The sequence below is a fragment of the Typha angustifolia genome, chromosome 8, assembly GCF_048772165.1.
Source record: "Typha angustifolia cultivar Huaian chromosome 8, ASM4877216v1, whole genome shotgun sequence".
NCBI classification, from domain to species: domain Eukaryota; kingdom Viridiplantae; phylum Streptophyta; class Magnoliopsida; order Poales; family Typhaceae; genus Typha; species Typha angustifolia.
Window position 1 is genome coordinate 141,574 of NC_133246.1, and position 13,065 is coordinate 154,638.

The following is a 13,065-nucleotide window of genomic DNA, read 5'->3' on the forward strand; positions in this document are numbered from 1 at the left end:
TCCTATCTGGAATATGCTTACCGTAGTATTTTCTCAAAAAAATGTGCTTAACGTAGTATCCAGCAGACGGTCCGTGGCATTCGTGAAACTGATGGAGAACACAACATTAGGTCAAAAGAAGAATAAAAAAAAAAAGTTTGCATGTCGCTGATTTGTATACGAGGTATTCCAGATTCAAGATGAGCCCAAAAATGCAGAGAAACACTAGTAACGAAGGGAAGTAGTGCCTACAGACACCACATTTCAGGGGTTAATGTGTTTAATCTGTGTAATATAGTAATTAACCTCTTCTTCTCTCAAGATAATCAGCACTAACACTTATAATGATAAAATTCAAAGAGTGCATGTAGTCTTCATAGGCTTAATTGCAATTCTTTTCTATGATCAACTCCGACAAACTTTTATGAGGATAATTCACTTGCTTATTGATTTATTAAAACTTTCACCGATACTAATGCTGAATAATGAATCAGCTTTTATGTTAACTAAAAGAATCTACTAGTTTAACAAGTCCCTATTTGCTATGACGGATCACTTCAGAAGGGCATAGCAACCTGAGTTTTGTCTCCTTGCTTACCGATGATTGAAGTTGTTATTTAATACTCATGATTTGAAAGTCCTACTGATCCCGATGTTCTCCTGCAAGTACGAGGTTTGCAGAATAAACTGCTCTTGTGACTGGAAAAGGTCAACTCTCTGAATTAAACTAACAGACACCATATCAAATCCCACCTGAAATCAGCATTCACTAAGCACAATAAGCTACATCCTATGAATAATGTTAACTGAATCTTCACACTGGTAGAAAACAAGTAGAGATACCAAACAAATTTCTCATAAATCAAAATTACTGACCCCAGAAGGCAGGAAATTATTCCATCTGCCATTTAAAAAGCATAAAATGGAGAACTGAGAATTGTGTAAAACACATGCTGCATCAACTCTACCGCAACTTTTGCTTCTTTCTCATCCTCTCTCGTCGCTCTTCTTCCTCAATAAGACGAAGCTGCTCTTCATCCTCCTTTCTAGCAATCTTGGAACTGCAGCATTGATTAAAAAATTATTACCAGATCCACCATGAAAACGTTTACTCAAGTAGTATTAATGTGTTTCTTAGCTTCTCTGCTGGTTCTTCCAGCACCATAGCTAGACAAAGGGTCTGTGCAAGGGTCCAAGTTCGAGCCAAACAAAGTTCATTCGGGCCTTAACTGGATCAGTGTAGGTAGAGGCCAATCTAAAACCAGAGAGAAAGACTATGAAAATATCTAATTTAAACTGGATTCACTTGTTTTGTCAGTTTGGGCAGTTATATCTAGTCTAAGGGTCAAATTACAGCCAATTTTCAGACCCTAGAGATGCCCTTCAGGTCCCTACTGCGCCAGTCTCTCAGGCTTCTACCCTGTGGAGTTGGTAAATATGAGTCTTTCTCCACCAGTGTTTTGAATCCTTAAACGATATTTTTAACATTTTGAGTGAGTTCATACTTCATACATATGTTTTCAAATCTTTTAGATTTTTATATCACAAAATCTGAAATTTATATATAAAGAAAGAATACTAAATCCTTGCAGCATCAACCAGTCCTAAAGTATATCGCTTGTTAGGCCTTTCGTAAGCATGTGCATTTAAAAGATCAAATCAGCAACAACATAAACAAGTTAATGCAATTAACCAGGCCACTTCAATTAGCTGCTGTCTCAAAAAAAGCATTTATTTAGAGCAAAATGTTCCATACCTTCTACGCTCTTCTTTCTGTATTCTATCGAAGCCAACTTCCATGTCACTATCATCTTCATCCATCCCCCTGTATTTACTAGGATCATACCTACACAGAATATATAACACATTAATTCCCAAGTATATCATTCTCAATGGATCTATAATATTGTTCTCAAAACAAAAACTTTTTCATGAAAGAAAAAAAAAACAGTACAGAATGGAATGCTTCCGTTTTAAGACACAGAAGCCAAAAATGAACGTGGTTTTAATTAGAAAAAAGAGATGCTTGAAAATCTCTACAATCAATGCCCATGGTCTATAGTAGAACAAATATTGTAGGTTAGCTACAAATATATCCTCATTCAAGACTTTAAAGTTTAAATTATTAAATGAGCTTATCTTATAACTTAAACAATATTGAACTGGTTAATGCTATTATAGAATAGGACGACGGTGACATCTAATAATGCAATGAAGAATGATAACAAGAACAATACCTAAACATCTGTCTGATCATTCCTATAGCAAATTCACCATCTTCATCTTCATCTATATTCCTTTTCGCAGGCCTTTTCTTTAGCCGGTCATCATGCTTGCTATGTGAAGAGATTTGCTTTGATGGCTTCATTAAACAGCAAGTCAGAAGTCAGAAAGGTACAGAGAATAGCATTCTGATTAAAAAAAACTACATAAGTAAAGAATTGATTCGGCGAAAGGAAAATTCATATATGTATGCAACATCTGTACTTGCTTATATATAACCGTCATGTAATAATAGATAAGTATTCCACGAGCATTTAAACAAACTGTAGGCTTGCCTCAGTAGAAGAAAAGTATACCTGAACTTTTGAGGAAGGCAAGGGCCGCTTAAGTGTTGATTTGGCTTTAGCAGGTTCTTGAGGTACTCTTCTTTGTTCAGAATAATGACTTTGTGTGGAGGCATGGGGCTTTGTAGACATGGAAGTCTTCTTCAAACTAGGATCAACAGTGACCTTCCCAGGGACCCTGTTTGTACTCGTGGCATGGACAGGAATCTTCTGGGTTAAAACTTTACTCCCTGTAGTCTGACTCAACCCATTTCTAACACCACCATTAAGCACCTTTCTAGGATCTCTTGGTACTGGCTTATGTCTGTTGACAGGAGCTTCCTTCACAGGCCCCACCTTGGTCGGCATGTGCCTACTTGTGGAAGACAAGTTTTTCAGACCATGGCCCTCAGGTACTAACCCGGATGGTTTCTTTGTTGGCATCTTGTTCTTCAATGGTGGGTGCACTGATCGACCATCTTCCACATGAGGAGAAACCTGTATAAGTATCCTCTATGAAAAGACCAAATATGCTTGAAGCTTACAAATCAATGTCCAGATGTTAGGGCACTACAATCAAAACATACCAGATTTTGGAACAGCAGCATTTCTGGGTGCTGGCTGCTCCTTTGCAGGAGAAGGAAGATCAGCATCATCAGAGAGTAAAAATGAGTAGTCCCTCATGTCTTTTAATGTCTGAGCTTTCTTTTTTGCCTAAGAAAGGAAAGAGATTTACATATGTGTAACACCATGTAATGCAATAATAAGGGTGCAAATAATTGGTTCCGTACCTCATTTACAACTTTTGGTTTCTGGTGATGCGAATATGTCCTGATTTCTGAAGTTGAGGGATCCCTTTTCTGCAGAAAAAGATAATCTTATATTTCATGTTTCAAATTAATGCTGAGAATTTGAATACAAATGGTCCATTGAACATACACTAGAAGAAGTCGAAGCTTTAGACACAATATGCTTAGTTTCCCTTATGGAACGGCTTTCTTCAATAACTCGTGGAGCAATAACAGGCTGAGAAGGGCCAAAGAAGGAGCCAAATCTGCAAAAGTATTATTTTGTATCAGCGAAGAGCAAGTTATCCTATCAAACCAACTCTACTAAGAAACAATAAACAGCTCCTACATGTAGAGTAGTCAAATAATAAGATAATAAAGCAATGCAACCATTCAAAAGATTCTCCTTGTATACCATGCAAGAACTCCCCACACTCTTTTACAGCTTAAATGGCATTCACCGAAAGTTCGTCCTTATTCTAACCATAATAAGCTTGTGGAGATGGTTGTATTACATAGTTAATAAGTTTAGCAGAATTAGTATATGTCAAAGACAAAGTCCCCACGCATGTTGTCACCTACTTATCCAACTTCTTGAAAGATTGTGCATTAAGATGATCGACAAGTTACACGTAATGAACTCCATAAGAGACCAATTATACAAATCAATTGGTAAGCATGCCAGGGAGAAGAGCACAGAATAATGACTAAGAAATACACAAATTTGATAAGAAACGGCTGTTTGAAACCATCAGATACATAATACAAGTCATTGCGCCAACCAATAGTCATGCAGATTGGTTCTCTGATACCGATGAAAAAATCAATAATGTCAACAAAGTAACTTATGTAAAATGAATAAGCACAATAACCCTGTCAGAGCATATTGGTAGTCAAGGACCTAAGATGGGTACATTTGTTATTCCCTTGCAAAACTTCTAACATTTTTGCTTCACAGAATAGTCCCTTTAGCAGGATATGAATTTCTAAAAAGTGAGTCAACTAAAGCATAAAATAATCAGCATATGTAACAAGAGGAAGGGAACTATAGATAAAGGAATTGACCGTAACATAGGCACATAAAATATGCCAACATTCTAATGTATGCATAGCTGGCTAGTGGCATCCTTGTCACTGGTATGTCTGCTTTAAAATAGTGTTAACGAACTCATCCATGACATTTATTAATCAGCATGCACTGAGGAAGAAATAAGTATTTATCCCAACAGAATAAACTCACTTGTTATTTGTGGTGCCGCTCATCCTGTTCTTGTCCTTAGATGAAGATAAATGACCAAAAGAACCAGCACTCTGTTTCTTCAACTTTTGTCTAAATTTATCCTTTAGCTTCTCCCTGAGCTTGAGAAAATTCTGTTCCTCCTGAGTGGGCTTACGGGCTTCAGGTTCTTCTTCATCCTCGGCATCTGAAACTTCCTCCTCATATTCATCATGATCATAATCTTCCTCTTCATAATCATCAACTCTTTGGTGAAAACTCTACACAATAACAGCCAGCTAGTTATCAGCATACTTCTTGTTCATGAGCATGATTGGAGAAGTAGAAAAACTAGGGCAAAGTTATAAACATCAACAGGTAACTTGATCACAGATTAGTAACTCACAGAGCTCTCGTGGCCCCTCATTAGTTTTGTGGTTCCCAAGGAATTCCCAAGCTTACTTTCAGCCCAGTAACTCAATAAGAGTACTTCCTGAAGTTAAATGAAAACAAAAATCAGCAAAGATGCAAGGATAATCAACCACGAAAAAAAGAGCTTGCAAATTCTCATTAGACCATTTTTACAAGAGAAATATCATAGTTAAATGGATAAGTAGCCATCGCAGTATACCAATCTCACGTTTATCAATACAGCAGTCAGTACAATTGAGATAAATATGTAAGCTTCAAATGAAAACGCTAAAATCTGAAATTTTATACAAAAAATCAGATTGCCAGGAGGAATGTAAAAGTGAGGGGATTTTAACTGCAAACCAGACTGTCAGGATAAAAGCAGAACTTATAAAATGGTTTTGATCTTTCCATAGACAAAATAAAGAATATTGTGGGATTTCTCTTAACCAGTAAGCATTATTCTTTGCAATTGTCTAACTACGGTTTCATACAGAACAATCGACATGCTATCAGAACCAGATCCGTCTAGAGATCTACACGCATTCCTTCATTAAATATACAAACCTTAGCCCAGAAGCAAGAATCTGTACGGCTAAATTCTTTAATTTTCCTCAAACCCTAATTCTGATCCAAAATACCCAAGACAGCCCCAAGCCCCCAATCCCATCAAAACATATCGGTGCAGATCACAAATGTCAGAAGATTAAGAATGGCAAATACCTAAATCATTAGAAAATTAAAGCCAAAACGGTCGAATTGGAACCCCTCCCTAACAAATCGGTCAGAACTGCAGTCAACGGAAGAATTCAATCCCCAGCACGCACAGGAAGAGGAGCCGAATCAAGAAACAAATTGCCTAGAAATTGAGAACCTAAATACGAACGAATAGGTAAAAATAGAAATTTCCAGGGAAGAGAAGTACCTGATGATCGACGACGAGAGGGTTCGGTTCGCAAGCTGCGGGAGATAAGAGAGAAAAAGGAGCGATGCGATTTCGATAGGGGGCCGGACCCTAGAAGCGTTAAAGAAAGGAAAAACCGAGTCCTTTGATAAATGTACTCCACCAATTCGGCAATACGTCCAAAACATCCCTATAAAAACGACGAGGCGTGGTGCGTAAACCATTCCGGCCGGTGTGTGAATATCAGCTGACGAGTGACGCGTGGCAATTCTGATGGGCGTGTGTGTGTTAATAACTACGGCTGAGATTTCATCATGGAAAAGACAAAGCATCCAATCCAACGGTGTAAACTACGCCTCGCGATTCGTGCTCAACGCATTCCACGATGACCAAGTGCAGTGTTGAAGGGAAGAGGGAATTTTCTTTTTCTTTTTTTATTTTTGTTAATTCCACGAATTTTGCAAACATTTTTGGAAGATAAGGCTAAAGAGAATCTAGATGTCATAGAAGGAGGTTTAACATAATATGTATGAGGGCGGCTAATTAATTTGCAGGCAGGCAGGCATGCATGCATGCATGATATAGGTTATAGGTTGGTGTGATTGCTTCCCAAAGTATTGACACATTGGATAGTAGTTAGTGGTACCAAAAGAATTATATCGAATGTGTCAACAAAACCAAAATATCAATGCCATAACAATATTTCGACAGATGACTCTGGGAAGGTGCCATTACCACTGTTTTTTTCCTTGCTTCCCCATTTCCACCTTCTTATAAACAAGCATATCTTAAATGATAGATTCGGAAATTAATATGACCAACCCAGAACTTAAACATCAAAGCCCCATCTATGTAAGATGCAGAGCTAGACCCAAAAGCCCCAGGTCTGAGTCCCAGAAGTATGCAAATATTTGAGGTAGGCCCACAGACAGGCCCGAAACAGTAATAAAAGGTTCTTCGAGCCAAGTCCAGGCCCACATCTTCGCCCTCTCTTTCTCTCTCTTTCTAGAAGATAAATCTTCTTGGCATATATAGGGGAGAATATTGTACGTGAGTTAGGCTTAAATGAGGTGTCTCGTGTCTGTCTATATAATTAATTGCTTTACTTGAAAGAAAGGGCAGGCATGTTTTAGAGCACATGTGCTACAAATCTTCCTCTCAATCACTCTCTTTTTTGGTTAAAGAATAGGGTAGCACTCCGATAGGGGGATATTTTAGACGCAACCCAAGCATTTAGATTAATTAGAAGATATCAACTAATTAAAAATCTCGTATCTGCTTGCGTGTTACTTTTGCTCTACTTAAGAGGGCACCAATTGTTCAAGTGACTGCTATCTTAGAAAACAAAGGGGGGGTAAGGGATAATGGTATTTGAAAGATATATATGTCCGCAAGAAGTAAAAATAATAAGCAGTACAAAAAATGATATGCAAAAGTGAAATAACTTTGGATTTAACTGCGCTCATCCATATCATCTCAAAAAAGAAAGAATAGCATGAAATGACTTAAGTAATTAACTTAAAGGTAGCATCTAAAAACAAGGAACTTGTTTCATGCATAACTAATGATAAAATTAGCTTTATATGCTATCCAATATATTTGATTACTCGACAGTTCTTCTATTAATCTGGTAAGATCCTGACAATTTGTTGTCCGGAACTAGCTCATTAATTGCTTAATTAACTTCACCAAGTAACCTCCAGCAATGTTTCATTCTTCCCCCACGCATCACTTCACAAGCCAACAACGTATCTTTCACTCTCTTAGTTATATATATTATTTGCCTTTCTCTTATTAATGCTAATTACTTGTTGCTTTCTCTCCAGGGCACATACATAACAATAGGTGTGACTTTGATGCAAGAGAGGGACAAGCAAATTATATACATCCAAGTAGATGTAACAACTAATTAATAAAAGTTATAGCTTTTTGTGTTAATTCCAATCTTTAGGACCCACATCCGAGACTTAAAAGGGGCTCTAGTTGCTTTCCTTCCTCATCAGCCTCGTATGCTTCACCAGAAATATTCCATTTTGTCCTTAGCACTTGCCCCATAATCTCAAAAATAGAAACTTAAATACTTCCACGTGTAAAAATAATCTTTTTGAATTTCTCTTCTGCATATTACCACTAGATCTAGGAAATGAATAGTCAAAAGAACCGATGGCTCGCTAATTTGAATTTTTTAGATTTTCTGTTTGTGGATGTAATCGGTAGATCAACCCCTTCTTATTGTTCCCATTTATTTCTTTGTTGTTTTTCTTTGCTCTTGATTCTATTCTTAGTTTTACATATTACTCAAATGGAGCCTCCAGGTGATTGTTGTATAATCGATAGACTCTATCACTGATGTGTTTGTATTCCTTTCTGAGCATGCTGAATGCTCGGCCTTTTAAAACTCATGTTGTTTTACCTGTTGTTTAGCCGCGGTTGGCCAAGCGAAAAGCTTATTTTTAAAGCTTTGTTCTATCCTTTTTTTTTCTCTTATTATGCATGAATACTTGTTCTTGATACGCTGTTTTATTTGTACTTTGGTATGTAATACAGCTAAGTATGAAACTTGTTGTTACGATTCTTATCTATTTCTCCTTCTTCTTTTTTATGTATCAAGTTATAATTGTTTAATGACATAATCAGTTTAAAAATAAAAAAAAAAGAGAGAGAGAGAGAAGAAGATGCCAATGATCAATTCAAGAAATGATTCTTTTAGAGTGTATTTAATTATGATTCTTTTTCACATATATACTTCCTTTGATTTTTTTTAAATTTTTTTATTTTGTGATACATAGACCCTAGACTTGTTTAGAATATCTCAAACACTCCTTTCATTGATTTTTCATAGTTAAAGCAAGTCTGTGTCAAAAATAATTTAGGGACCTAATTGTAATTATTTGTATATATCTACGCATGATGAGCATGCACGGTTAAAATATCAAAAGGTAAAGATCAGGGACAGTTGCGCAACTCTTGTGGTCCCTCTTTCAAAAATTAGACAAGTGGCTAATGGGTTAAGTATGCAAATTATTATTATAACGTATTCATATTAGTTTAATTTCTTTTGAAAATATTTGTGTTCCTTGGCATTTATCAGTCCATTAATGATCTTACATGTAATCTGCAGATAAGCCAGAGTTTTTGATTGTCCAGCATTCGTAATAATCGTTCATATATATATATATATACTTGTCATCTTCAAGATATGGATTTTTAGGTGCGACACTACGCCAAACGTGTGTTTTTATGCAATAGATCTAGTTCACGTTCACGAGCTAGGTACTTACGTAAACTTGGGCAAACGAATCAACTTCCAATCCAGGAGCTCGTCCGATTTTCAATCAAGTCACATGAAATTAATGTGCAATTTGCATTTGATCCATATATATATATATATATATCAGCGGTGACGTGACGTAACGTAAGTAATGAAGCACGTATTAGGAAATAAAGGACAGAGATTTCAACATTTACGACTGTATATTCTCTCTTAGTTTATTTACATTACATTAGGTAGATAAATTAATTAGTTGAGCTAGCAATATTATATATGCTAGCTAACAATTGGATGGACGGAGGGACGGATGTGAAACACGTTTTATATAATAATTATAATCGATCTGAATGGGCGGTTGCTAGATGATCGACTTTGAGAACAAACAAGAGGGTGGAATTAATTCATGCTAATCCCCCATATATGTCAATTGTACTCATTCCATCGGTCAAACTTCCTTTTTCTAACGCTGTTCTTTCTCTAAATTTTTCGTGCATGTATATCTTTCTCTTGGGTTAGTCAACAACAAATTTTACTTTTGGAAGGAGACAAAACCGAGTGGGAATAGAATAGAGCGGCTAGTCTGCTTCATACACTAGAGAAAGATAAAGACAGTAATTAATGTTAAATCAGATATTATAGCAATAGGATGTATTGTAATGGTCTAAGCATGGATTCCTCCCTCTATTATTTTTCTTTGTTGTCAAACACTTTTAACTAATAGTTTACAGAGCAAATTATATATAGCTAAACATACATATGTATTCAGAGCTGTTGAGCTAATTGAATTAATTTACTTAGCATACATAGTTGAAACAGAAGAAATAATATATGAATAAGATGTGCTCCACTTTAAAGGCTTATTAGGTACGAATACAACATCTCTCTAGTTTATTTAATTCTCACGTGAAACATACATGCGTTATTATTTGTTAAATTTGAACTTGATTCGCTTTTATCGTGGCTTTAGATAGCTTCATTCTCAAGAGGAATTAGGGGAGTTGACCTGTCACGTGTTGCCCAGAAAGAGCCGCATAGATGATGGAAACAAAGTTCGATCCGTAATCACACATGCATGCCTCCTCCAAAGCTCTAATCTCTCCTTTTCTCTAGCTAGTACCGTACTATATATATATATATATATATATATGTTAAAAATTATTGAAAAGCTAATCAAACTAGTTAGAAGTGGACAAACAGTTAGTACCATGTGGATTCTAAAGAATATATTCTAAATGTACAAGAAGGGTGTTCCTTGGGTCCTTATTTTGTAGAGAATGCTGTCACGCAAAACTCATGACATCTATTTAATTTATTACGACTGCATGCAATAGTTAGTAGACACGTGGGACATCCATCCATCGATCGATCGATCGATCATCTTCCCCTGTTAATTACTTTTAAGTGCAAGCTTATCAGGCCATATCCCACTCTAGCTATTATAGTATAAAGACGTTGGTAGGAGTGCTAGCTCCTTCTGTTCTACGTAGTAGTTTATAGAGCCATACGTACAGCTAGCTACCACGTAATACTTAGTTTGAACAATTTAAAAAAGAAGAAGTTTTGCGCGTAATAGTATATTAATTAAAGTTCACAGAACCAAATTTAAATTTAAAAGGAGGGACCAATGACCATACTCCATAGGATGATTATTGATAGGAGCCGACTAACTGTAACTCTCTGCGTTGGCATATTGCACCGCCACTGTGGTGAAATTAAGTTAAATGTGAGAAAATCTCCAACCTTACCTACTGCCTATTGCCTATTGCCTACTGCCTACTGCCTACTGCCTACTGCCTACTGCCTACTGCCTACTGCCTACTGCCTACTGTAATGTTTCAAATATATACATATATCAAAAAGCTAGCATTCAAAACAAAAGCAAAGCAAACCTAACCCCAAAGCAAGGGTCCAAGGGGAGCTATTTAGCAGCGTCCCGTCACCGCGTTTGCAGCCCGCTCCAGGAGCTGCACATACTCGGTCCCACCGGAGAAGGGCCAATCATCTCGCAGTGTTTGTGGGCCCGGTCGAACGTGCAGCTTCACATGCGACATGCAGTGGGGTGGGGCCCACTTGATGTGCGATTTTTGATCTATACGCGGTCCATCCTTTGCCACGTCGCTAGGCGGGCTGATATCTCGCACGGTTTTGCTCGCTCTCGAGTCTTGGGCGAGAGAGATCTCCGTGCCTTTTTGCGGGGAAGGTAGTTTGTGAGGGAGATGAGATCGGATAGTGCAGTGCACCGCCAAAAAGGCCCCACATTGGCTAAACGCATACCAATGAGAGCTCGGCGTCCCTTGGATTTGCTGGTCGAAATGGTGCACAATGCTGACTGCATGGACCATGCATGCATCTATCACTTCTCCGCCACACAAATAAATACTTCTCCAAATATATATATATATATATATATATATATATATATATATATATGATTTTTGGACTATTAACATGACTTCTCTTATGCTTATAACTTACAGCCAAACGACAAGACATCCAAAAAAAAAATGTTAACATATATATATATATATATATATAAGGTTTTTATGTAAACGTATTTCAAAATAAAATTGTAATTATATCTAGAGTCTTTATATAAGTATACATAAAAGTATTTATGGAAGTTGGTAAAAAAAAATTGAAGTGAGATATTAAGTTTTCAACAAGTGTTTCTAATTAACCATCAAGAAAGTTAATCCTAAGGCGTCCCATTAACTTTCTAACTATCCAAATTACCCAAGTATTTTTGGCTACCTCCCCTCCATATTTAAAATCTAATAAATTGTATGGTTTTCTCAAACTTCTTTAGCTAAAAAAGTCAAAGTGGCAGTTACTCATACCAACAACTCATAAAACTATTGCACGTAAGCTCAAATGTTTTTCTTAGTTAGTTTCAAAGATCTAAAATTTTTAGAATATAAGATATAAATTTTTTTTAAACATAGTAATTAAATAAAAAAAAAGAACAGAAAATAGTTAAGTAAATTACAAATATTATTCGTATGATTTAATGTGAAATTTTGAGAGAGCCCTAATTATTATATCGGCGTATAGCCCTGCCTATCACATCTGACGTGTATAAGTTGAACGATTCTTTTGGCCTTGTTTTCGTTGCTTTCGTTTTCCAATATATTAATTGAATGGTTCTTCTGACCATTCTAAGCCTCGTAAAAAGTCCCCAAAATATGAAAGCTTAATTAGCGTCAAACATTACAAGATGACTTTAACGTATCGTCGCGAAGCTATCTTATTTTATAATCATATTTAATCTTCATCCAAAACCAAAGCGCGTCACAGGTGGTGGTCCTTTTCACTTCAGCTTAATTTTTGGATAAGAACGTACACCAACAATTTACTTGCATTACATTCTCCGGCTACCGTGCTATTCCAGGTGCGACCAGCTAATTCAAGAGCTAATGCGTACTATTTGTGCATCTGGGGACTTTTGTTTTTTTTTTTAAACAGATTAGTTAAGATGCTAATATTCCTAATTAAATATTTGATGACAGGGAGAGATAATAAATACAACTCAAATATCTAAATCATTTTGTTTATTATATATATATATTTGATAATTCGCAGCTAAGTGGAGGCGCATTTTTGAAATCCAATATGGAAAAGAGGTTATTCTATTAATAAAAGTGATGTTTCTTTGTCATAAAATGTATACTATTACAAAGAAGAAAAAGCACAATAAAAAAACAAAAAAGAGAGAGAAAATTGCTGCATTGACAATTTCTGTTATATATATGACCGAGCAATATTTTATATATATATATATATATATATATATTAAAAAGAAAACTAATCAGTTGCATGACATGCTTTGCTTTTATTTAAATCATTCAACTCTTTAAATAACCAATAAGGAGATCACCGTGTCACCTTACGCTGGTCCTTTTCAAAGTTGAAGAAGAATAAACCATTTTCTCTTACTGTATTCAAATATTTTT

General features: G+C 36.1%; 1 protein-coding gene across 2 annotated transcripts; it reads right to left on the minus strand.

Moving 5' to 3' along the window:
• Positions 1 to 436: 436 nt before the first annotated feature.
• On the minus strand, positions 437 to 5,941 carry LOC140766002 (uncharacterized). 2 transcript variants are annotated; one of them, XR_012105259.1, is made up of 11 exons: positions 5,866 to 5,941; positions 4,936 to 5,022; positions 4,554 to 4,810; positions 3,465 to 3,579; positions 3,317 to 3,385; positions 3,113 to 3,239; positions 2,559 to 3,004; positions 2,217 to 2,341; positions 1,736 to 1,825; positions 856 to 1,040; positions 437 to 732 (listed from the first exon to the last, which is right to left on the minus strand). XR_012105259.1 is itself a non-coding variant. In XM_073105371.1 (10 exons), exons 2-10 carry the CDS (start codon positions 4,954 to 4,956, stop codon positions 944 to 946), a joined length of 1,347 nt encoding a protein of 448 aa, XP_072961472.1. In that variant the 5' UTR covers positions 4,957 to 5,022; positions 5,866 to 5,941; the 3' UTR covers positions 720 to 943. The 2 variants fall into 2 exon arrangements, 1 of the variants encoding a protein (XP_072961472.1); XM_073105371.1 differs by having other exon boundaries at positions 720 to 1,040.
• Positions 5,942 to 13,065: the final 7,124 nt, after the last annotated feature.